Source organism: Zootoca vivipara, chromosome 7, assembly GCF_965207765.1.
Source record: "Zootoca vivipara chromosome 7, rZooViv2.hap1.1, whole genome shotgun sequence".
In the NCBI taxonomy this organism is placed as follows: Eukaryota; Metazoa; Chordata; class Lepidosauria; order Squamata; family Lacertidae; genus Zootoca; species Zootoca vivipara.
The window spans coordinates 74,442,294-74,468,503 of NC_142590.1; the positions used below are offsets into that span (position 1 = coordinate 74,442,294).

Genomic DNA, 26,210 nt, shown 5'->3' on the forward strand with positions numbered 1-26,210 from the left:
ATTTTTTCCTCAAAAAAACACACTATGGCTTATTTTCAAGGGATGTCTTATTTTTTTCTTCATCCTCCTGCCACGGCCAGCATTGCTGCTGTGCCTATCACTATGTCTTATTTTCGGGGTATGGCTTATATTTCTTGAATGCTTAAAAATCCTGCTATGGCTTATTTTATGGGTATGTCTTAAAATATGAGAAACAGGGTAGAGCTATCACTTATGCACTCCCACTCTCAAAAAGGGGGGTGGGGAGAGGAGAGGGAAAAGGGAAAAGCAAGCACGAACATGCATAAAAAATGTATGCTATTGTTGCTAGAATTTAAAAGGAAACACATCTCGCCATAGTGTGGAGACTTTTTGCCTGCTTAGTCCGCTGTCCAGGTACAAATTGCTGACAGATAACTTCAAGGTCCCTTCTGTTCTCTCTTCTGATGTTTCTTTAATCTTTAAATTGGACATGGACTACTAGGCATCCCTTCAAACAGAGAATGCCTTCAAAGAAGGGGCTGTTATCTGACAGTTCCTCAAACAGAGGCATGTCATCTGTAAAACAGGGGCAACGCCCACCCTAATAGAGGACTTGTACGCCCCGCAACAGACTAATAAGGCTTCCCTTCTAGATTCCCTCCCCCAGCAATTGTGACATCAACAAAAAGAAAAATGCCAATGTGTTCAATACAAAATTGGATAAATCTGTGTATTTTTATAACTATTTTTGTTAATATTTATTATTAAAACACTGACATCCTTATGAGCCTAAAACACCATCCAAAACCATTAACAAAGGGAATAATTAAAAATACTGACTAGGTTAGATGAGAACTGTGTAAGCAAATTTCTTTAGTTTTTGAACTTCTTGTTAAAATGGCAGCTGCTAATTATTATTCATTTAATTTTTTAAAAAAATGCTTTGTCCTTCAAAGGAAGGCTAGATACACTAACTCAATTTAAAAATAACACCAGTCAGCATTATAATATAAAACAATAGCAGATAAATGCAAAACAAAAATAACATCTTAAAACTATAGCTCTATTACTTCCTGCTACTCAATATCAAGTTAAAATCCTGCCCTAGTCTACACTGAGCTCTGTGCAAGGCTGCCTTGAAAGAACTGGAACATTTATGCTGGTACAAAATGCAGCAGCAGAAGTGCCAGCTAGAATCTGGCAGAGCAATCACATAACACTAACGTTGCATCAGTTTCATTGGCTGGCTCCCTATTTGCTTTTGGGCCCAATTCAAATGGTAATAATTTTTTAAAAAGCCTAGGACCAAACCACCATCTTCAATTGGAGCCAGCCTCCTATCTTAGGTCTTCACAGTGGTAATCCTGTTATAAATTCCTAATGTTAGAGATCTAATGGATAGGTATGCTTTTGACCCTTTCCCCATCTCTTCTATCTCCCTTTTACCTTTGTCCATGGCTTCCCCAAACAATTTTGTTTCCGAAGTATACACCTTCACTCAGTGGGGTCACTTTGAAAAGGGGCCTCCCAATAAGGCAGGTGTAGGTACAGTCAGTGGCGTAGCGCGGGGGACGGACGGACGGACGACACAGGCAGTTGCCCTGGGTGCAAAATTGTTAGGAGCGCAAAATTTCAATACCCAGTGCTGCCTCAATACAGCCGTGTGCTTCTACCACTGGGTTCTGTTGAAAACCATTTCTCCATGTGAACCAGGAAATGACCTCTCCAAACAGAACAACTTTCCTTTTCTCATCTCTGCAGCTGTGATCTCCTGGGTGACACAGATGCCGTTAGGCAGTTGAATGTGCATGCAGGAATGGCTGTAGCTGCTGCGCAAGTCATAGTTGGTAAAAGACACTTCTAGCCACTGAAGCAAACTGCAAACCCGCTCCTTCACGAGGAGTGCAACCCCATCCAATTACACAAAACTCATCCTTAGATCTAACTGCTGTTTGCAATTCTGGTTTGTAGCATGCTCAAACCACAGTTCTATCGTTCAGAAACTGTAATTAAACTGTAGTTTAACAAACCTGAAAGTCTGAAGTTTATTTGAGCTTACAAGGGAAGTAGGAAAGGAATCATAGGGAGTATACCGCATGTGATGCATTCCTGATCATAATTTGCTGGACCAAGGATGTGATGTATGAACACGGTCTTTGTATTATTTGTATGTTTGTTTAATTCGTATTCCGGACATTTGCAGGAGGGGGGAGAGAATCTCATCTTAATTCTTGAAAATGAAGAACAAATATAGAAAACTGGATATTTACAATTAGCAGAGAAAAACTCAGAAAAAGCTTTTAATAATTTGAACTACGTAATCTGAAGTTTAGTTTTATTCAAATGCCTTATGTTAAACATCAGAAACAAGCTACTATGTGGGTAGCAGAGCTGGAATTAAACAAGCTTGACATTTTCAGCGCTCACTTAAATTGTAACTACTGCTTTTTGTGTTGTTGAATGTGCAGCATAAAACCTAAGTCAAATACCTCATTGTGCATTTGTGTACAGAGATTAGTTCAAACCTGTTCATCTAGTATCATGGCAGGTGATATTTGCAGAATGTTGTCTGTGCCATCAGTATCTTACGGTCTTTTCTTCTATATGAACTCATGTAAAAGTTGTTTTGTATCCAAGACAGCATTAAGAGAGTTATAGGAGTTCCGTTTTAAGCTTCCTTACCTATTGCAAACAGGAATGCCACCTGTTTTTCAGACAGGGGTTAAATGTGCCTCATTTAAATTGGAACCAGTGATGGCGGTGAATGCCCTATGTAATTGTTTGGAGGTGATTGGAGGGTGGATGGCAGTTAATGCGTTGAGGTTGAATCCTGACAAGACAGAAGTGCTGTTTTGGGGGAAAGAGGATGGGCAATGGGGGTGGGACTCCCAGGTCTTGAATGGGGTAACTGTGCCCCAAAGGACCTGGGGGTCATTTTGGACTCACAGCTGTCCATGGAGGTACAGGTCATGTCTGTGTCCAGGATGGCTGTTTACCACTTCCATTTAGTACACTGGCTGCGACCCTGCCTTCCTGCCTACTGTTCTCACCAGGGTGGTACATGTTCTGGTTTTCCCCCACTTGGACTACTGCAATGTGCTCTACATGGGGCTACCTTCGAAAGTGACTCAGAAACTACAATTAATCCAGAAAGCAGCCGCTAGACTGATGACTGGGAGTGGCAGCTCGTACAGCATAACACCGGTCCTATGAAACCTACATTGGCTCCCTGTACGTTTCCGAGCACGTTTCAAAGTGCTGCTACTGACCTTTAAAGCCCTAAACGGCTTCACCCTGTATACATTGTGGAGGAACGTCTCCATGCCATCGTTCAGCCTAGACACTGAGGCCATTCTTCTTCCGGTTCCCTCACTGCAGGACGAGAAGTTACAGAGAACCAGGCAGAGGGCCTTCTTGGTAGCAGTACTTCCCATCAGATGTCAAAGAGATAAACAATATTATTATTATTATTATGAAATAAAAAATATGGTCTTATATATATATAACTGTTCATCAATGTACCAAGCAGACACGTACACAAGTGTATGGGCCACATGTGTGAAGCAGCACAGGAGGGACAGCCCTGAAACCATTTTTGATTCCCAAATTTTGATTCCCAAACTGACAACATGCTCAAGGGTGGCGGGAGCATTAACCTGATTTTGTGTGCCTCTTTGGCAAGGCCTGCCCACTCTTGCAAAGGCAAAGTGAGGAGACCACCTCAGGCGTCAGGACCCGCAGGGGCAGGAGATCCTGATGTAGATCCTGGTCGCTGGTGTTGCTGTTCTTCACTCACCCTTTCTTGCCTGGTAGGATGGGGGCGCCATTTTGTGGCGCCAAAATGCCTTGGGCCGGCCCTGCTTTCTGGCATTCATAACCTGAACTGAACCCTAGAGGTGTTGGTGGTGAGGGTAAGGGGCGGGGGAAAAAAACACTCTGTATGTGTGTCAGAGATGAGCCGGCTTCGTAGCCCTCGAAGCCCTGGTATCCCTGGCCGCGACCGACAGCGTCTGTTACTGGCAGGGACGCGTTGTTGTTTCCCTCCCTTCGCCTCAGCCGCCCTCCTCGCTGCCTCGCACACCGGGCGGGCCGGTCCCAGAAGAGACCGCTGGGCGGAGCCAGCCCTGCAGGAGAGCAACAGGCCGGGCCGGCGGCCACTGACGCCCGGACTGGCGGAGGAGCAGGAGGAGGCAGCAGCATGGAGAACAGCCCGCCGGTTTTCGACAAGCCCAAGGTGAGAGAGCTGGGCGTCCCAAAGCTCGCCGTCAGCGCAGGCGGCTTTCCCGGGCTGCTGAGGTGGCGACCGACCGACCGCCGCCGGGCTCGCTCCCCAGGCACCTTCGCGGACCTGCCGGCTTCGCCAGGGGCGCTTGCTCGGGAGGAAGCCCCGCGGCGCCTCAGTGTGCTTCCCTCTCCTGCCCTTCTCGCTCAGCCCGAGCAACCCCTCCCCACCTTCATTTCCCCCTCAACGTTATTTCTGTTTTTGTTGCCTCTTTAACGCCTCTCCCTCAGACACCCGTTCCCAGAAACAGGTCACCCAACTCCCCCCCCAAAAAACCCGGTGGTATTTTGTTGTTTCGTTACTATTTGCTGTTTTATAAAGGTAGGTGGGCTTCCCCGCCCTGTCTTATCTGGGGAAACCCCGGCCAGATGGGCAGGGTATAAATAATAAACTTATCGTCATCATCTGCCCCCTTCGCTTACCTCTGTATAACCACCTCTTTTTATTTCTGCTTTCCCCACTTTATTTGCACCCCACTCCCAAGACCCCAGTTCCTTTTCAATTCCTGCCTCTCCCCACCCCCCATCCCATTACATTTAATGTTACTTGCCTTACAGCTCCTGGCAGATCTACCTAGGCTCCCCTCGGAAACGGCAGGATAGAAATTTTATAGATAGATAGATATACACAGTATAGCAAATAACTGCCTATTCTCCCCCACTTGCTTCCTATCACTTGCATTTTATCTACTGTTGCACATGTTCCTGCTGCACGTTGCCTGTTCCTGGCCTAAATGTCCTCTTGCCTTATCCATCAAATGATAACATTAGCGTTGGTACTCCTATGACCTTTAGCCCCGCTTTGGGCATCCTGTTTGTAGGTCTGTCCAGTTTCTATCGCCGAGCATTACACAGAAAGCTAGATTTTGCTTATCAATTACGGCATTTATTTTCCCGCCAAGGAGCTCAAGGATGCATGGGGTTGTCTTCCTTCCTCATTTTAACATTCCAACAACAACCCTGTGGAGTAGTTACAGGTAGGTAGCCGTGTTGGCCTGAGTTGAAACAAAATTGAAAACAGGCATCCCCAAACTGCGGCCCTCCAGATGTTTTGGCCTACAACTCCCATGATCCCTAGCTAACAGGACCAGTGGTCAGGGATGATGGGTATTGTAGTCCAAAACATCTGGAGGGCCGAAGTCTGGGGATGCCTGATTAAAAAATTCCTTCAGTAGCACCTTAGTTGGTCTTTAAGGTGCTACTGAAGGAATTCTTTAATCCTGTGGAGTAGGTTAGAATGAGAGATAGTGACTGGCCCAGTAACACCCAGTGAAACTTGTGGCTGACTTACTCAGCATTCAGAGCTTCCTGATACAGTACTTCTGTCTTGCTCATAGATAAGTGCTGTTTTGGCCATGTAAGGATAGGCACTCAGATTTCAGTACTGATACATAGAGTGAACAAACAGTATCTGTTTCATCAAAGTCTTTTTATGGTGTGCCTTCTGCTTTTGTCAGTATTTCAACAAATGCAGTCTGAATCTGATTGCAAGCTAGGCAAGTGTGACTTAACTTTTTCTTCTTCTCGATCTGAATGTATAAGACATTCATGAAGACTGTCTCCATGTGGATGCATACATCCACATTTTATAATGGGAAGTCAATGGGTGAAAATTTTGCTAAATTGCTGTATGCTTTTTTTGGTGTATTTTAGCAGCTCCTGCAACCTGAACTGCACACACCAACTTCAAGCATATAACTTTGCACAAATTGTTTAGTAAAACAGCACCTTATTCTTTATTTATATCCCACCTTTTTTCTTCAAGAAGGTCAAGGTGGTATACATGGTTCTCCCTCTCCTCATTTGATCACCACAACAACCTTCTGAGGTAGGTTAGACTGAGAGGCACCATCTGGCCCAAGATCACCCAGTGAGCCTCATGGCAGAGCAGGGATTTGAACCCTGGCCTCTGAGCTCGTAGTCCAAAAGTCTTAGCGACTAATAATATATAGATCTAATCCATTCAGCACTGATGAACTTGCATTCATTGCTGATGACGCGACAACTTTTTGCTGGAACCAGCTTATTTATCTGCAACAAGGCTCAGCAGAAACAAGTACCTTAGGAGTGTTTAACAAACAAGAAACCCTTGAAACTACTTCAATCTAAGCAGTAATCATATGGGTTGTATCTCTGACACTCTCCTTGTTTAACATTCAGTGACAGCACATTCTGCTAGTCAGTAAAGTTCCAAACAGCAGCGAAGTTCCAAATGATGAGGAAGTAAAAATGCAATGCTGAATTGCAAGAATAAGACATGTAGTAAGTTTAAAAATAGCTTTTCTTTTATGATTCATTGCCATTTTGAGACACAATATCTTCACATTTTTGCAGAAATCTGATAAAACAAGATTTTACGTATTTACGAAATAAGTGGTGCCATTAGTCATTACTCAGTGGGAGTAGTTAAACTTAGATCCAGATATTATGGTTAAAATGAGTTGGGGTAGTTCTGTGTTGTGCCAACTCATTTCATCCCTTTGTGGGTTTCTTCACTGCTCAAACTCAATTCATTAAATAATAAAGTTCACACAAATTCAGTGAAACACAACCTCCATATAAAAAAGCATTGGCAGCAGCAATATTACTGCATCCCTAAAAACAACATTTAATTTAATTTATTAGATTTATGTACCACCCTTCATCACAAGATCTCAGGGCGGTTCACAAGATAAAAGCACAGGTTAAAAACACAAATAAATACAGGGTTAAAATAAAAACAACAAGACAATAACCCCCTCCCATAAACACATTTCAAACACTAGACTATTAATCAGCCAAAGGCCTGGTTGAGGAGAAAGGTTTTTGCCTGGTGCCTAAAGATATATAATGAAGGTGCCAGGTGAACCTTCCTAGGGAGAACATCCCACAAACGGGGAGCCACTACAGAAAAGGCCCATTTTTGTGTTGCCACCCTCCAGACCTCCTGTGAAGGAGGCACATGAGCATCTGGTAATCTTTTGTAACACTTCTGAAATAAGCTGAAACATTGGCAGGAAACTGACCTTTACTGCTATGGAGCAATTGTCTGGACTGCCTTTCTCTGATGCTTCAGACTGCAAGTAATATAGTAATGATGACACTCATGATTGATATTTACAAATTTCAATAGGATATGTGGAAGAGGACAGTGCCATAGGTTTGTCAGCCCTAGTTCTAAATCATATTGTATGAGATCAAAGGTCCATGTAGTTCAGCATCTTGGTTTATGTTAGTGAACACCCAGATGCCTTTGGGAAATCCAGAAGCAGGGACTACAGTACAGTATTCTCTAAGCAGTTTATTATAATAAAAATGTTGACCCTAGTTTATTAAGAGCACTTTGCCTTCCCTAAGTAGTCTCATTGACGTCACAAACTGAGGAGGAGTCATCTGCTTTCTTCTGATAAGTGGCATCAGCTGGAAGACTTTTGCTAGTTAAGTTCAGCATGCATACTGAAGAATTTGCAGTATCAGGCTTCAGCGCTCCTTGTTTTATTTATATATAACATCTAAGTGAGTTCTTGGTCTTTGGCTCTGAATTTGTTTATAAAAAGATAAACAACAGAGGCATAATAATCATATGGTGAGGCTTTCAGACTTGTACTGAAGATAGACAATTGTTTGGTTACAGCTAGGAGAATTTTAACAATATTGCTCTTGATCCTCTTCAAAATTGGATATGTTGAATGGAACGCAGCTTGTGAAATTTTATTTCGGGAATGCATCATCTAAAAACAAGCAAAAGTTTATTCTTGCTTCAGGAGTATTTTTTACCCATAAATAAATTTAACTGGTGGATTAATTAACTACCCAGCTGCCTTTCTAACCCCATTTACCTGGGAGTAAGACCAGCGGAATTCTGTATGACTTATTCTGAGTTGCCATGGTTAGGATTACACTGCAAGATTTCTTTAATTGGATGACAGCCATCTATCATGCTTACATTTTTATTGTTAGAAAATACTATAACAGAGTATCATAGATTTGCAGCGCAACGAGCCAAATTTTATTAATGAAATAATTTCAAAAGCAAAGCAATGTCATCTAGAATAATCCCACCATCAGCAGCATAGGAAAAAAATATGCTAAGTCTGAAAAAGTTACGAAACAACATTTTGGGATCAAACCTAAAATCATATGCATGTTACCAAGTACCTGATAAGAATAACTTATTAAAATTTAATGTACCAAATTAGTTTGTAAATAATAAACATGTAATTAATAAATTAGATAAAATAATAAACTAAGCTGTATTTCATTTCCCTCCCAATTTTTAACCATCCATTGTATTCCAGAGAGATATGTGGTAGCTGGGACAGGGCAGTTCATTCGCCATTTTCTCCCTGCTGAGATGTGTTGATAGTGGTTCCAGAAAGTAATGTCTGAACAGGCTCCATTTCATTGGTTGGAGGGCATTTTATCAAGCTTTCCAGTGCTCCTTTATACCATTGAGACACCCAGTCATTGTATCAATGTAAGTATGTGTACAATGAGTCAGTGAGCCTGGCTGTTAACCAGAAAAGTGGTGGTTTGAGGCTACCCAGGGACAGCTGTGAGCAGAATTCCTGCATTGCAGGGTGTTGGAATAGATGACCCTCAGGGTCCCTTCCAACTCTACAATTTTAAGATTCTACCAGGTCGTTTACAATGCATTGCTCTTCCCAGTATAAAAGGTTTGAAAACAGCCTGTATGTATTTGTCAAGCTGTAATTAATGGAACTGGTTGCGTGGGAAGAAGTATTCTAGAGTAATGATAGTGGTGTGGGCTTACTGTGAACTTATTCATCTACTAAAACCCTTGAGGCATTGCAACAGCTTGTTGAACACTAGCATTGCTATGATTTCACTTGGTTGCATGAGTGTCTTGAGATCACTTTGATCCTTTCCCAGGGAGCGTAGTACAATTTTATCCATGCCCTATAAACACCGTACCTCAGCTTGCACCAGTTTCTTTTGTTAGGAAGGGAAATGTGGGTAATGACTATGTTTATGTTTCATAAATAGAGGTTTTCTCTGCAACTAATCTGAAAATACACTTATTAGTGAGGGGCAATTCAGTACAATAGATGTCAGGAAATCAGAGTAGCCCCCCATTGGGCAGAAACATATGGTATTAGAGAAGTCAAGAATTGGTTTAATCTATTTTAACCTACTTTCTAATATTTATATAATTAGGTTTTAGTAATAAAGTTACTAGTAATAAAACAATTGAATAACATGAAATTAAAACTCATCTAAAATTTGTACAAATTTTACAAGGAACTACAAGAAAATAAATTCTTAATGTGACATAGAAACCTTATTCATGTACTGCACAATCCTAATGATTAGTCAGAACTCTCACAATGTGTAGCTTGGTTTGTATGAGGTTTTGAGCAGGTTTCTTTTTTGTGTACAGCAGTTGAAACATTGCATTGTGGAATTATCAGATCTAGACCATATCAGCATCCTGATGGATACCTTCCATCTCTTGCAGCGTTTGCTATATCAAAGGAAGGCATTGGAATTTTGAATACAGTATATCTTAATATGAGCCTTCTGCAGACTCATTGACTTACAGACAGAGTTGTTGTCATGTAATAAGGAACCATTCTGGGGTTCTTTAGAAATTTCATAAATAATACGTTGGAAACAAGTCTGCGACTTGTTGCTGAAGTGTACCACTATTCTTAAACTACAGTCAAACCTCAGTTTGTGACCGCCTCCGTTTGCGACCGCTTCGGTTTCCGACCACTGTGGAGCCAGAAGTGTTTACATCCAGGTTCCGCGGCGCTCGGATGCGCAGAAGCGATCTGTTCAGCATGCGCAGAAGTGCTATATCGGTGCTTTGCGCAGAAGCGTGCACCGGGGAGCGACCGGCTCCATGGAACGGATTGCGGTCGCAAACCGAGGTATGACTGTAGCTGAATACATTCTATTTTCAACTCACAACCGTGGGATGCCTAGATTGGGCATGTTATAGTGAATACCAGTAGTGTTATGTTCTCTCCACTTCTCTGAGTTGTGAGAAGTTCCAGCATATGCTAGGTTTAGTTTTCTTTGGAAAGGAGTCACTGGAAGTATATGGTGTTCTGTAATATTTGAATGTATTTACAAATATATAGGTTGGGTGTAGGGGAAGGCAGGGCTTAAACATTCCAAGATCAACTGCTCTCACATCAGATCTCCGGAGGGAGAATGCCAGCACTCCAAAATGCTATTAGCTTGCAAAACCTAAAACTCACAGACATCTCTTTACCACAAAAGGAAATTACTAGTGCACTCATGATGAGCTATGCTGCTTTTTACAAACAGGTTCAAAAGAGCGTCCATAATAGGCATTTTCAATGGGAGCAGGCAAATGAAGCAAATCTTGGAATCTGATACGTTTGTGGCTTCTTCCTTCATAAGAAGCTGCTACTCAATCATCAGCCAAATTACTACAGTGGTACCTCGGTTTATGAACACAATTTGTTCCGGAAGGCTGTTCATAAACTGAAGCGTTCATAAACTGAAGCGAACTTTCCCATTGAAAGTAATGGAAAGTGGATTAATCTGTTCCAGACGGTCCGGGGAGTACTTAAACTGAAGCGTTCATAAACTGAAGCGAACTTTCCCATTGAAAGTAATGGAAAGTGAATCCGTTCCAGATGGGTCCATGGCGTACGTAAACCGAAAATTCATAAACCGAGGTTCCACTGTATCCTCATTTTATTTGTTTAGATTGTGTTGTATAAGCAGGCATTATGCAGAGATCAGAGAGTAAGAATATTTGGTACTCTTTTTACATCTGAAATTTTGACACTGAGAAGTCGTAATTGCAGAAGAAACCAGAGGCTTTGGCTAGTGAGTTTCTTTTACAATTATGAAAGCTTATCTTTTCCCTTTGCTGCTCTAGAAGCTAGTTTTAAATGTTACCAACTTTCAAGTTGCTTGTATTTTGGAGGATGGGGAGAGAGAGTTGTTGTGCTAAACTCAAAACTCTGACTGCATGCACATATTTGTCAGAAAATGTCATTTTCCACTCTTAGGTCACGAGCTTTAATGTATATTACTATTCTCATTCTTTCAACTGTTTTGCAGGTAGAACTTCATGTCCACCTAGATGGAGCCATTAAACCAGAAACCATTCTATATTTTGGCAAGTGAGTGAGTGGTTTTGGGTTTGGGTGGTGTTTTTCCTTTTTATTTTTTACAAAAGCTCATGCTTAGTCTGGATTGTTTGCAAAATGTCCCTCAGTTGTTAATGTCTCCAGGAAAAAAGCAAATGAAATATCATAACCTTTGATCAGGCTTCATTACTTGCATTTTGTTAGTTTAATACAATTTTAGAGGGTAAGATTCCACCTAATTGTTCTAGAACAACTAGTGTGCTTTGGTAAGGGAAATATATCAAAAGCACAGTTCTGTGCATGTGTATGTCCCACTGTGTTTAATGGACCTTATCCCCAGGTAAGGGTGCATAGGATTTCAGCCTCAAAGTTTGCAAGCTGCAGTAGTGACATGTTTCTCATCCACTATCCCTCTGCCCTCTGCAACTATTTTGAAATCCATCCCCAGTCAGGAAGGTGAGGGAATCTGGGGAGTCAGAGACAGAAAAGAGTCAAGCAAGCTAAGAAGTGTGAGGGGGCCTGGTCCTCTGCAGAGAACTAAAATAATCTATTCAGAATCAAGACTATCACTGACTGGTATTCTTGTTTTAAAACTTTTTCCAAATGTGAAAATCTATTTAAAAGTTCAAAGATTTTCATAAATAATAACCAGTTATAAATATACTTTAAACCTAACTATTTCGGCAAAATGGGAAGTTCATATAAGGTTACTGCATTAGGAATTCAGATTTGCAAAGGGGACTGCTTAAGGCTGAAGTCAGATGCTTTTATTTACAGAGATACCAGTTTCTATGAAAAAAGGAAATTTGACAGAAGAACCAGAAGGGCCATGAAACATCTGGAATGCAAGAATATAGCTTACCAGCAATTGTACTCCAAAAAGGGAATTTGTTATTTCATTAGCCAGCACTCAGTTTAGTTTGGCTTTCAGCTGAGGATAGAGATTCTACACAAACATTTTCTGATTTATTTAATCAGAAAGCCAAAATTCTACATATTTGCGATTCATTTACATTCTTTGTTCAATTGGTTTAAGAGAATTGTCCTCAGGCTATCAACTTTGCCTCCTTCAACATAAAAACAAGAAATTTTATAATATAAAAATAAATACATAATTTCATTAATCACATAGTCACTTTATATGTTGTTACATATATTACAATGTATATTTTTATAGTATTCCAGAGCATAAGAGAGGAATTATAGACACAGAAAGTGCCATCAGATGAATCAGTGACTACTGTACATGAAAAATATCTAGGGCTTTCTGACCATCAGTTTTCTTCATTGACGTACTAAAAGGATTTAGTTCAGAACTTACTCAAGTAAGCCTACAGCAGTTGATATATGTATTTTCTTTAACATCTAGGAAAAGGGGAAAACAGCTTCCTGCGGATACAGTAGAAGGCCTTTTACAATATGTTAGCTACAGCGAACCTGTCAGTCTCACAGAGTTCTTAGAAAAATTTTCTTTCTACATGCCAGCAATTGCGTGAGTAAAGTAACTTGCTCCGTCTTTACTGTTGTCAAACCTCCCTTCTATCCCTTAGAATCGCTGTTGATGCATGTTGTATAGTATATGACCACCAAGCAAATCTTGCTTTGGTTTTGCCCTGATTATGTTTTCTTGCCTATTAAAGCATTAGACCAAAATAGTACAAACATTTAATTTGTGAGATTGCTTAGAGATCAGTGCCGTTATTCCCGCTGAGAAAGAAGCAGCCTGGTGTATGTGACTTGCTGGTGCATGGTGACCCTGTACCCTACCAGTAGTTAATGAGTGGAACAGGTTCATAATCTGTCTTCGTCCTTGAAGCCCTGTGTGGGCAGTTCTAGAACTGCTGTCAGCAAGATTGGATTCATTGGGACCAGCACAATATGCTTTCAGCATAGCAAAATGATCACCAGACTGCTGAACCCGTTGCAGAACTTACTGATTTTGACACATTGGAGAAATCTCTTCCAATACATAGTTTTTTTGCATTCTGATTCTTGGAATAAATTCTGGTCCACATTGACCTTCTAAATCTTAACCAAACACAGGCTGACAGGCCATACTTAGGAAAAGCACAACTACTGCTAACTTGAGAAATATGGCTTTTGGAGGATTATGATTTGCTCTGTACTCTAATATCAAAAAGGGGAGCTTTTACTTCCCTTCCAACTAGGATCCTAATTTGCAGGGTCCGGGGGAGGGGAATATAGGACCAAGTTCACAGGACAGCAAACACGACATTCCTATTCCTTGAAGCCTTTAAACTTTTATTGGATCACTTAGGCATGATTCAGAATAGAGAGCGTACTACTTCCTGAAATCCAAATTAATATCCATTTAGTTGTGAAATCCTTGCTAATCCTTGCTTAGTATGGCACTGGCAGATTTAGGGAAGCGCAACCCATTTGCCCACACTGGGTGGTGAGCAATGACAAACAGTGGAAGGCCAGAAATGGGGAGGCACCAAATTTTTGTGTTGCACAGGCTGCTGCTGAAATTTTAAAGTCTGCCACTGATATGTGCCATCAGGTACACATTTTAGATGAAAAGGCAAACTGTGGTTTGCTAATAGCAGCGATTAAGAAATCAAGAGGAGTCAGAGAGATAGTGTATGAGTTTGAATCTCATGCAACCTCAAACAGTAGTTTGTATTACATCTGAACTAGCATAGTGTGTGAATGCTAGTAACTGACTAGGCAAGCCACAGTGTCTAAAAACTGGGAAGAACTGGGATATTTCTTTTGGAACCTACAGGCCTTCTTTGGCATCCTTGAAATTTGGCTGCTTAGGAAATGACAGTGTTGGCTCATATTGTTGTTTTTTCAGATCATGAGTTAGAACTGACTCATAACTTATGGACACCACCTTAAAATTTAGGCACTCATGAATAACAGAAATGTCAAATTTTGATGGCTGGTAGGAGGACATTGGCAAGTAGAGAAAGTGCTGGTTCCAAAACAGAATAAGTACATAGCCCATATCCATTGAATCCAAAGTAGACTTTGATTTTTATCTGTTTTGCACACCTAGAACTACAACCACTTTCTTCAGTTCCTTATCTGCAACTCTGTGTGAGAGTTAAACTGAGTGCCTTGCCACTTGGAATGCAAAAAGGATCGAAAAGATTATTTGCTGCAGCTAATTGGCTACTTAAGTATCCAGAATTTTCCCATTAGCGTATGTAGCTCATGCTCAAATAGGAAAAATGTTTTTCCTGCATTAATGTGAAAAACATAGCTTATCTGCTTCGTAATATTTTAGAATTGGATGAGAGACCATATTGGCTCCTTTTATATGATTTTAATTATTGTGAGCCATTTTAAATTTATTTGGCGAAACAGGATATAAATGTACCAAATAAAATTTTATTGATCTGTGGTTAAATCAGGCTTGCAAATTCACAAGGGTTTGAACAATGTGTTGCTGAGGCATAGAATTTTGGTCTGCTGAGAAGCATTAACTCCCACAGCACTGCATATCCATGTTTTGTATAGTATAGTTTAGATCAGGCATCCCCAAACTTTGGCCCTCCAGATGTTTTGGACTACAATTCCCATCTTCCCCAACCACTGGTCCTGTTAGCTAGGGATTATGGGAGTTGTAGGCCAAAACATCTGGAGGGCTGCAGTTTGGGGATGCCTGGTTTAGATTGTTGATTGACTACAGCAATTATAGAAATCAACATTTTTTTACATTCACAGGGGGGACCGCGAGGCTGTGGAAAGAATTGCTTATGAATTTGTAGAAATGAAAGCAAAGGAAGGTGTAATCTATGTTGAAGCCCGGTACAGCCCTCACCTCCTAGCCAACTGCAAAGTGCATCCTATCCCTTGGAACCAAGAAGAGTGAGTACCTGCTTAAAGGTGTAAGATGACACAATATAAAGTAACCTTCCTAAGAGAGGTAAATAGTTGGTGGCATACTACTAACTGGCAGCATACAGTTAAAGAAAATATGTTGCTGCTTGTGCAATTCTGTGATCAACAACACATTTGCCTTGAGTACATCTTCAAGGGTAATGTGAAATTCCTTCACATTCCTCTTTGCACTCCATCCTACACCAGGGATCAGTGCAGTATGCCCAACCAGCATTCTAGAGTCCAAATAGTAAAACGTACCAGTCTCTTTGTTTAAAGGATGCTTCCCATGCATTTCTGATACTTTTGGTTCAACAATGGGTATCTAATTGACTTTCTTTGCATATACTATTGCATATACTATTGTTATATTTTCCCCAGAGAATGAGAGAAAAGTATGAAAGTGCAGTGTTGCTAAAGTTAGCATTTTAGGCTATGTTCACTTTCCTGGGAGTAAAACCTGTTGAACTCAGTGTGGATTAGTTCCAAGTAAGCATGCATAATCTTGCAGCATTAAGGTCCAATTGGTGTCATGGGCAGGGATTAGGAACTGTTTAACCTTCCCTTTGAAATCAGTGATACTCCGAAATATCATTCCCTAGTTAAAATACTTCCATCCTCACAAGTACTCACTCTCTTAATGGAGTAGCATAGGATGGGGATAGAGTATTTAGATTCTTCAAATCACATAAAACTCTTTACTGTGCACAATAGAAAAATAACTAAACTTTCAACTATAAAACAGAAAAGGGATATTTAGAAAATTAGCTGTTGCTTGAGGTAGACAGTGAACAGATACTAAAATCCTGCACCTCAAATATGACATAACGTAGTTGAATATTAGGTTACTGTAATTAGTCAGGAGACAAAGATCTCTAGTCACCCTTATGTAGTTGTCATGACTTGCGTGCCCACACACACCCAAATTTCAAATAGGTTACAATAGGTCTATGTTACGACAGGTTGCAAATAAAAGGCATCACATGTGTAGGATGAATAAAATAAGTATTTGTGATGCGCCCACAATTAACAGAATTGTTGAGGCTTGCCTTGTGTTTCTACTTTTTTGACAAGAAAATAACCTTTGTTTTAGAATATGAAATCCACAGCTTTTGTATTTACAGAGCACATGAAGTCCATCTGCCTTTAGCTTTCCATTTTGGAAAGCAGAGCTGGTGATTTATCAAGCCTGTCATATTTTTTCCTCCATCCCTCCTTTTCTTTGAGAATGCTGCCACGTTAGTGAGACCTCCTGCCCCGAGTACTTCATCCATCTTGCCTATGTGAAGCAGCTGTAAGAGTTCTTGGCAGAAGTTACTCTTAGCTGAAGAAAAGAACCAGAGCTCAAACACAAGCATTTTTCTTCCCCAGCTCTTAAAAAAAAATCCTCACAGTTTTGACTGTTATAGCTACTGGTTTGAAACCCTGCATGTGATCTTTCTAGCTCTTAATTTGTTTAGAAGAAACCAGAGCTTTGTTTGACAATAGATTGCTAATTTGTATAAGGGAGTTTTGGGAGAGAGAATAGAGAAGGGAGGAAAGTTTGCTGCTATTGCCTGCAATTCCTGCCAGGGAAGACTGAGGCTGTGCATGTTAATAAAGAGCAGGGAGGATGCTATTCCAGCTGGAAAAACCCATTTCCTTATAGAAATACTCAATGATTTACCATGGTCATTACCAAATGATAGCTGACAGCTAAACATCCCAAACTATTTTGCAAAGTGGCATGCTGTTTCATCTTCAAAAGAGGGTGTGGATTGCTGGGGCAGGGAGGTTTCTGTAGAAGAGATAGACCAGTGTTCTACATTTAAAATATAGACGTAAATTTAATTTGATTTAATACCAAGAATACCAAAGAAATCTAGACTTTTTCTGGTATGTTCATAGTGCTTAGAAAATGTTTTGGGACCTGCTGAATCTGAACATAGGAGACATTATTAGCCTGATTTGGGCCACTGATCCCTTGAGGACCAATATTGTCTGCTGTTCCCAACTCTGCTACCGGTATCTGAGGGCTCATCCACCCTTCTGCTTGCCCTGTTACTTTCTCCCTGCGAAAACCCACTCTTTACCACTGAATCGGAGCTGACGTCAGTCAGGTTTTCTGTGAATTGATGTTTGTTCCAATTCAGCACTGAAGAGCGGGTTTTCTCAGGGGAAGTGGCAGGGCAAACGGAAAACTGCTCAGACCCAAACAAAACCTCTCGTACTTTGCAAGTGTGGATGAGCCCTGAGATCCTTTCAAATGGAGGTGCTGGGGACTGAACCTGGATCTTCTGCATTCCTGTCATCTGTTCTACCACTGAACTAGGTTTTATCTGGCAGACTTGTTTGCTATTTGTACCCAGAGGTTGGTTGTACTGAGTCCTTTGTAATTCAGCCTGAGAGGCAAGCAGCTTGGTGATACGATTATGAGCACTTCTTTGAGCACTGATAATAGGAAACAACGATGCCCTAACTGATCTCTTCATATTTTTCTTTGTACAGGGGAGATCTAACTCCAGATGAAGTGGTTAGCCTTGTTAATCGGGGGTTAAAAGCTGGAGAGAAGGCTTTCAACATCAAAGCCAGGTCTATTCTATGCTGCATGCGTCACATGCCAAGTAATGTATTACAGGTCATCTGTGGCTCTGATTGTTACTTTACCAAATCTGTCTTGCTCACCTCTCTGCCACCCCTACCCCTACCCCACACACTGAGGTCAAATCCTTTTGCAATATATCAGTAAGGAATTCATTGTGTTTAGATGCTGAATCACAACATCCCATCAGCCAATCACCCATTCCCACCACCCTTCTGAGTAATACCCCTCCCCACTCTCTCAGTATATATAAGGGTCTGGGGACTTCTGTTTCAGTGTATCTGAAGAAGTGTGCATGCACACGAAAGTTCATACCAATGACAAACTTAGTTGGTCTCTAAGGTGCTACTGGAAGGAATTTTTTTTATTTTGTTTCGAACATAACCTTGTTAACTATTCTCACTTAAGTGTAGGTCCAGGGATAGAAACCGAGAAACAAATAGAGGCAGGAGGAAGATACCTTCATATAACAATAGCTAAGAAAACTTGAACAGGTTGCTTACCATTCAGGCATGAGAGATTGGACTAATTTTGTAGTAATTAGTTGGGAATTTTTGACAAGTATGAATTAACAGTGCAGTTGTTGTGGTTGGTATTGGTAATCTTAGACTTCTTCCACAGTTGTTCTTTTCTCTCTATTTGTCATCCTTCATTCATTCACTTTCTGCATATGGTTCTAATGACACAATTAACAAATGATTACATCCTAGTATTTTCTGCATTGGCCTTCTATTTTTGCCCCAGGCATTAATTTCACATATATGCTATTTATACAGCTCCCTCTCTGCAATCTATTGACCCAGACCTATTGCTTATGTTCATATGTTAAGTTAAACTAGCCTACCTCACAGGCTTTGCAAAAATAAAAGGCGAGAGGGGAGGAAAACCTACACAATCTTGAGTTCCTGGGTAGAAAAGAAAGATACAAATGTATGCCACACAGTGCATAATTCAGCTATGGAATGCACTCCCATGGGAAGCAGTGATGACCTCCAACTTGGATGGCTTTAAAAAGAGGATTAGACAGATTCATGAAGGGTAAGGCTATCAGTGGGTACTAGCGACAATGGCTATACTCTGCCTCCATGGTTAGAGGTAGTCTGCTTCTGAATACTAGTTGCTTGGAACGTAGGAAGGGAGAGTGTTATTGCCCTCAGGTCCTGCCTGCTGGCATCTTCTCAGCTGCTGGGAACAATATGCTGAACTAATTCGTAACAATATCCTTAAGGCAAATAAGATGCAAGCCCCCCCCTTTTAACATATTTATTTTATCCATGCAAGAAGTCTCAGTCATACTTAATGCTTGTGTGTTCATTTGAGTAGACAGTCATTTTAATGATTGCTTTGTATTGCTTTTAGAAGTTGTCACCGCCATGATATTTTGCAAGACAGAATGTAAATACTTTTATGTATTTATGTAAATGCAGTATGTAAATATATACATTTCTGAATAAACATCTAAAACAGGCTTCCTCAAACTCAGCCCTTCAGATGTTTTGAGACTACAATTCCCATCATCCCTGACCACTGGTCCTGCTAGCTAGGGATCATGGGAGTTGTAGGCCAAAAACATCTGGTGGGCCGAGTTTGAGGAAGCCTGATCTAAAACTTCATCTCCTGGGGCTATTAAATTTTGGGCATATGGATGTATAATACAGAAATGCTTCTGCACTATTTTTGGCAGATGTGGTTCTTTGAGTTTGTAATACTGAATTTCAAATAGAGTTTATAGTTCACAAGCTAGCAGCAGTGGAACATGTGGCATGTAGAGTGGCAACTGTGCCCTTCCAGAGATGGCAGAGGAAAGGCCTCTCTGTGCCACCAGGAAAGGCCAGGTGAGGCAGTGCTGGATCATAGAGTTGTAGAGTTGGAAGAGACCTCAGTGTCCAACCCCCTGCAATGCAGGAATCCTGCCCACAACTGTCCCTGGGCGGACTCAGCTCATGTTCTGCTTTGTGGACTAAAAATATTTTGATCTTAGAAGATGTTTGTTGCCAGAATTTTTGGAGAAAATGTCAGGTTGGATATTAACATCTGCTAAATGCAGCTGAAGTGTCTGAAATAATTAAAGTGAGGTTTGATCTTTATTAAATGATGAAATGAATTGCCTTAGTGTGTCGGAGCACTACACAGTAGGTAGTTAATTGTTAACAACATGCTATCTTATCTCTGCTCTTTGCTGAAGTATGGTTATGTAATGAATTAAGAGTCCGCATACCATCTTAATCACAGATTGCCGAGCTAATGAGAATTTTCTGTCTTGAGTTTTGTGAAAGCAGCTGTCAATTAAAGTTAGTGTCAGTGAAGCTTTGCCTATGCCTTGAAACTTTGGCAGGTATTAAAGATCTTGCTGAGCTGATTTCAAAATATTGCCTGGAACTTAGAACAGCCTCTTTACAGCCCAGTCCTATATATTTAGGTGCGCCTAAGTCCATTCATTTGAGTAAACTATGGCATACCCAACTTTGCATAGAATTGACTGCAAGTTGAAAGGAAGCTGCAAACAGGCAGAAGTTCAGATCAGTCAAGCCTCTTGGTATAAGCTGCTGTTGTCTGTACTATCATATATAGCAAACATCTGTTTTTTAAAATAATACTGTAATTGGAACACCTAAAAACAGGTGCTTTGCTGTGCAGGGCCGTCTCAAGCACGTCGGGCCCCGCGGTGCAGAGATCGCTCCGGCGCCCCCGCCCCCCTCTGTTTCTTGCCACAGCTGGTGGGCGGGTGCAGCGCTGGGCACGGTTTCCGCGTGGCTCCTCCCTACCAGGCTGGCGCCCCGCGCCACCCAGACTACCCCTAGAGCCGGCTCTGTTGCTGTGTGCAGTACAAACAGCCGTTCTTAATAAGGAGCCATCATTATATCTATTTAGGCACCAGGCAAAAATGGTCCTCTATAACCAAGCCTTTGGGCTTTAACTACCTGTGGCTTTTTAGAAGTGGGGGGATGTTTTTTATGTCTTTCTCTTTCCTCTTGGTTTCAATGTATCTATGTGGAGTTATTGTCTGTTTGGTTGTAAGTTGTTTTGTGCAAGATAAAGTGACTGCAACTTTAATAAATTAATTAAAAATGTAAAGTGCCATATTTTTCTGGTTTTAAGACACCCCCATGTATAAGACGACCCCTATTTTTGAGCCCAAAATTAAGAAATTTATTTACATATTTAGTTGCAACATTCTGTGTTTAAACTAAAAGAAAAATGGGAAATATAGTCTTATACACGGAAAAATACAGTAAGTGGAGTGCACCACAGTACCCACTCTGTTTCAGTTTTCCACAACCTGGTCTAATCCTAATGTTGTTACATTACAGCTCCCATTATCCTTGAAACATTGGCCCTGTTGGCTGGGGCTGATGGGAGTTGTAGTCTAACAACATCAGGAGGGCACCAGAATGTGTAGGGCTGCCCTATTTCTCCTATTTATTTGAACCAGGTGCAACCTCTGTAATGGGTGATGGATGGCTGTGGATGAATAAAATTTGAAGCTCAGTTTAGACAAGGCAAATATGATGATGGAAGGTTCCATTGATAAGATATTTGTAGAATTGACTGTTCCTGATAGCAGGATTATTTTACATGGCAGAGCCAGCCAGAAACCCAGGCAACCTCCTCAGGATCACTGGTAGGACTGGATCTGCTGGAGGGTGATCTTCCCTCTGCTCTTTCACACCTGTACCTCAAGTATGGGCAGGATTGAACCCTGAAGTGCTTTGGCTGCTTCACCAGATGCTACTGCTTCTTTGGTGATCACTTGCAGCCGAGTTGGATTGTCTTCCATGAATATGGTCTTTTAACAGTGTGTCCATAAGTGACTGTTGAGGCCAATTCTGGATCCTCACATCCTTCCATAGTAGGGACATAGGTTTCTGGATGGGAGTTGATCACAGTGAGGATTTGCCTAACGTGCCTTCCTCTTAGCTCCCAGCTGCACCACAGCTGGAAGTCACAGAATTGGCTGCTATGGTTATCGTTTAAGTGATTTCCATATTAAGCTTCTGAAAATGTATTGGCATTTATACTGCGACTTGTCAGAGTTAATCCAATGCTTTATAAAGAAAGGGTCACACTTTCCTGTTAGTGTGTGGAAATCTGACAGCTCTGATATTATGATTGGCACTGTGGTTGGAATGACTCCGGTTCAGGGCCAAGATAATCTGCAGTACATATATAGTCACTTGCACAACTCTCCATTGTGACTTCTGTGCTAACCCTGTGCTTACTCAGAACTGTAGTTGAGCAATGAGCAATAATAAAGCTTTCAAGCCAGCTATGGAATTATGTGGTAACAAGCATGTCTAGAGGAAATTGACTAACAAATGTAAAAAATAATAGGAAGCAGTTGTGAGTATCTCCTGAAAATATCTTCTTAAGGAGGTCTTCTCCAATAAAGTCTAACCTAAATACAGTAGTAAAGGTAAAGGGGCCCCTGACCATCAGGTCCAGTCGTGTCCGACTCTGGGGTTGCGATGCTCATCTCGCGTTATTGGCCGAGGGAGCCGGCGTACAGCTTCTGGGTCATGTGGCCAGCATTTATCTACTTGCACTTTGATGTGCTTTCGAACTGCTAGGTGGGCAGGAGCTGGGACCGAGCAACGGGAGCTCACCCCGTTGCAGGGATTCAAACCTCCGACCTTCTGATCAGCAAGCCCTAGACTCTGTGGTTTAACCCACAGCGCCACCTGTATCCCGCAAATACAGTGGTACCTCAGGTTAACTACTTAATTGGTTCTGGAAGTCTGTACTTAACCTGAAGCGTACGTAACCTGAAGCGAACTTTCCAATTGAAAGTAATGGAAAGTGGATTAATCCCTTCCAGACAATGAAAAACACCCCCTAAAACAGCAATGTAACACAAATTTTACTGTCCAAACGAGACCATTGATCCATAAAATGAAGGCAATTATCAATGTCCTGTACTGTACTATAAAATAAAGAAGATGAAAAAATTAACATTTACAGTGGTACCTCAGGTTAAGTACTTAATTGGTTCCGGGGTGCCATTTGCACCCCGAAAAGTACTTAACCCGAGCAGCAATAATGCGTGCGAAGGGCCAATGGTTTTGTGCATGCGCGTGCGCAGCGGGACCCGGAAGTAAACACTTCTGGGTCCGTGGAGTACTTAACCTGAAAGTACTCAACCTGAAGCGTACTTAACTGAGGTATGACTGTAGTCAAGTCTCAATCATAAGTTAACTATTGCCTGAAGAAAATATTTGAACTCACTGCTCCTTTATTTTTCTTGCAGTTGGCCCAGGGCAATAATAAAAAGAACCTTTGCAATTGCAGATTAGATAATGAGATAGCCTTCCCCTTGTTCTTTCAAACACTCTGATATATATGACCTTAATGCAGCGATAGCCCTTCAGCGTAAGAAAGCATGGAAGCTGTTTACATTAGACAACAGCAGACATATTTCGCTGAATGGACCTTTGTAGTTTATGTTTAAGATAGAAGACCATCTTGTTAACTGTCCTCTATGCCTAAGTTTAAATAGCATGCAAAGAGGTGTTCTTGTTGGGTTAAAAGGCTGTAAACCTCCCATTGCCTTAAAGCTTGAGTGATGCAATACCTACCTGTTTCAGCTGGTATTCAATAACCAAATAACAAAGGCGAAAAAGATCTAGAGTGACTGTATACTGTTTTTTTAATTAGCTGATTAGTTTTAATGGTTTGCCTACCCAGAGCACTTAGGAAGTGGTAGAATAAAAAGCAAAATATTTAAATAAAACTACATTTGGTTCACTAATATAGCAATTACTTGGACCCCTTCAGTTGTAGAAAAGAAAGAAAGTTTGTTGGCATTGCTTTTTGAAGTTTTTATTCATTTCTTCATGACAAAGGGGAAGCTTGTTGGTTTGCCCCCAACGTAATAAAGGCCTTTTAAGATTAAACTCCCTAATGTGTAGCATTTTGACCTGCAAGGAGCCAAAGACCTGGAAGCAAAGTGCCAGATTTCTCCGAGCTAAGCCATAATCCTTTTCTTTCAAACATTAACTTGGTCTGTTTTGAGAAGAAATGTTTTTTCCCCCCTGGCTGTATCTTGAATTCTTAGAGCTCTGCATTCAGTGACCGCACTATGGTTGGACTGTGCTAGCTCCGCTGGGATGTATTAGGCAGAACTGGTAGGAAAGTGAAATGCAGTAGTTCCACTGAGAAAAGAATTGCACTGTCCAACTCTCCTAGTCATGGCCAAGTAGTCAAGACATATCTACATAATTATTCAAGCCTGTGACAGCTGCAGGTTGTTGGCTTGGTCTTATGAAAGATACTGTTGCCACCTGCTCAGAAGGCTTCTGTTGAATAGGCTGTGTGTTAATGACGATATATTAAGGAAATAGAACTGAAGAAGCAAGGGCAGACACTTACCATTCCAATAAGCCAGATGCAAAAAGTAAGGAGAAAATGATGATCTGACGAAGTTCGTGGACTAAATCAAATTCATTATTATTAGAAATTAGGAATCTGCATTTGACTTTTGAAGGGTGTACAGATGTGTAAGAAAGTACTCCCTTAGTAGGCTTAGATAGCTGCTGAAATTATAAGCCTGCATGTCTCCCTACCACCTCCCAAGGAGTTTCTTGATTGACTTAAGAAACAGAATGCATAAGTATTTATACAGATCAGTAGAATGTCCTCTTCTAGTAAGTTTTGCAATAATTGTTCTTTTGTGATTTATATAGTGCTGGAAGCTTTTAAAGCTGACCTCTTCCATTAAGAATGTTCAAAGCCGTTTGAAACACCTGCCTTACACTTTGGGAGGCTTGTGCAATATTTGCTTTGTCTTTTCAGTAGATTTGACATTGTTTGAGAAGTTTTGCATTAGATTCTACCTAGAAAATATGGTATACTGTCATAGTATCTGATTTCTGACCTCCTTCCTCTAACAAATCTCTTAAAGGTAAAGGTAAAGGGACCCCTGACCATTAGGTCCAGTCGTGCCCGACTCTGGGGTTGCGCGCTCATCTCGCATTATTGGCCGAGGGAGCCGGCGTATAGCTTCCAGGTCATGTGGCCAGCATGACAAAGCCGCTTCTGGCAAACCAGAGCAGCACATGGAAACACCGTTTACCTTCCCGCTGTAGCGGTTCCTATTTATCTACTTGCATTTTGACTTGCTTTCGAACTGCGGGAGCTCACCCCGTCACAGGGATTCGAACCGCCGACCTTCTGATCAGCAAGCCCTAGGCTCAGTGGTTTAACCACAGCGCCACCTGGGTCCTTAACAAATCTCTTAAGAGCTAGTAAACTCCCCATAACCTTACATTGCTTATAAAAACAAGAAGATTCTCTGAATTGGTTCTAGCAGACATTTCCCAGTGCAATAAAGTCCAGGACAGAGGGCTCACAGTTGAAAGATTTTTGCTTAGGAAGGTTAGGCAAAAGTTGGTGGTTCAAGCCAGAAGAGCGCCTCTGTCACCCTAGTGCCAACTTTTAATGAAAATGCTGTGTTTGTTACAAATGCAGGTTAGTAGCACTCATTTCAGGGACCCAGGTGGCACTGTGGGTTAAACCACAGAGTCTAGGGCTTGCTGATCAGAAGGTCGGCAGTTCGAATCCCTGTGACGGGGTGAGCTCCTGTTGCTCGGTCTTAGCTCCTACCCACCTAGCAGTTTGAAAGCACATCAAAGTGCAAGTAGATAAATAGGGACCGCTCCGGCGGGAAGGTAAACGGCGTTTCCGTGCGCTGCTCTGGTTTGCCAGAAGCAGCTTTGTCATGCTGGCCACATGACCCGGAAGCTGTCTGCGGACAAACGTCGGCTCCCTCAGCCTATAGAGCGAGATGAGTGCCGCAACCCCAGAGTCGGACACGACTGGATCTGATGGTCAGGGGCCCCTTTACCTTTACCTTAGCACTCATTTCAAGTGACTAGTTTAGATTAGTGATTCCTAAACTTTGTCCCTCACAGACCACTTGAAAATTGTGCAGGTACTTCATGAACCACTTAAGGATTTCTCTGCCTGTTGTAGTGATTGTATTTTTCTGTGCTAGATACTGTATGTTTTTTAATTCTATTTTTATATCTTTTATTGTTTCCCATATGTTGTATTACAATTTGAATCCCATAGAATTGGGTGTGTGAGAGAGAGAATGCAGTATATCTGTAAACACTCATTGAAAACAGCTTCTGTCAGAACACTTCCCATTCATTGGCTTTTAGGGAAACCACTTATATTTTTATTTCTTAAAAATTGTATGCTTTGCATGCAAACAAACTCAGCTAACACCCTGGGTGCACCCTGGATTTTATTGTATTTCAGTTTGAATTCCATAGAATAAAACAAGAAAATACAATATATAACAAATAAAAGACACAATAAATATAGAGTTAAAAATCGATGTGAAAATTTAATGTGATGGGTGTGCCATCTCCCATCTTCAACAGTTTCCAACCACAAATCCAGACACGTCATGGACCATCTGAATGAAGTTTGAACTACTGGTGGTCCACAGACCACAGTTT

General features: G+C 41.3%; 1 protein-coding gene across 1 annotated transcript in view; it reads left to right on the top strand.

Annotated features, from left to right (window-relative positions):
- Nucleotides 1-3,707: 3,707 nt before the first annotated feature.
- Nucleotides 3,708-26,210, top strand: part of ADA (adenosine deaminase) — a 36,837-nt gene continuing 14,334 nt past the window's right edge. Inside the window, exons 1-5 of the mRNA XM_035122735.3 lie at nt 3,708-4,195; nt 11,287-11,348; nt 12,685-12,807; nt 15,012-15,155; nt 17,655-17,770. Coding sequence (XP_034978626.1) covers nt 4,160-4,195; nt 11,287-11,348; nt 12,685-12,807; nt 15,012-15,155; nt 17,655-17,770 — 481 coding nt within the window. The 5' untranslated portion in view covers nt 3,708-4,159. The remainder of the gene's footprint in view (nt 4,196-11,286; nt 11,349-12,684; nt 12,808-15,011; nt 15,156-17,654; nt 17,771-26,210) is intronic.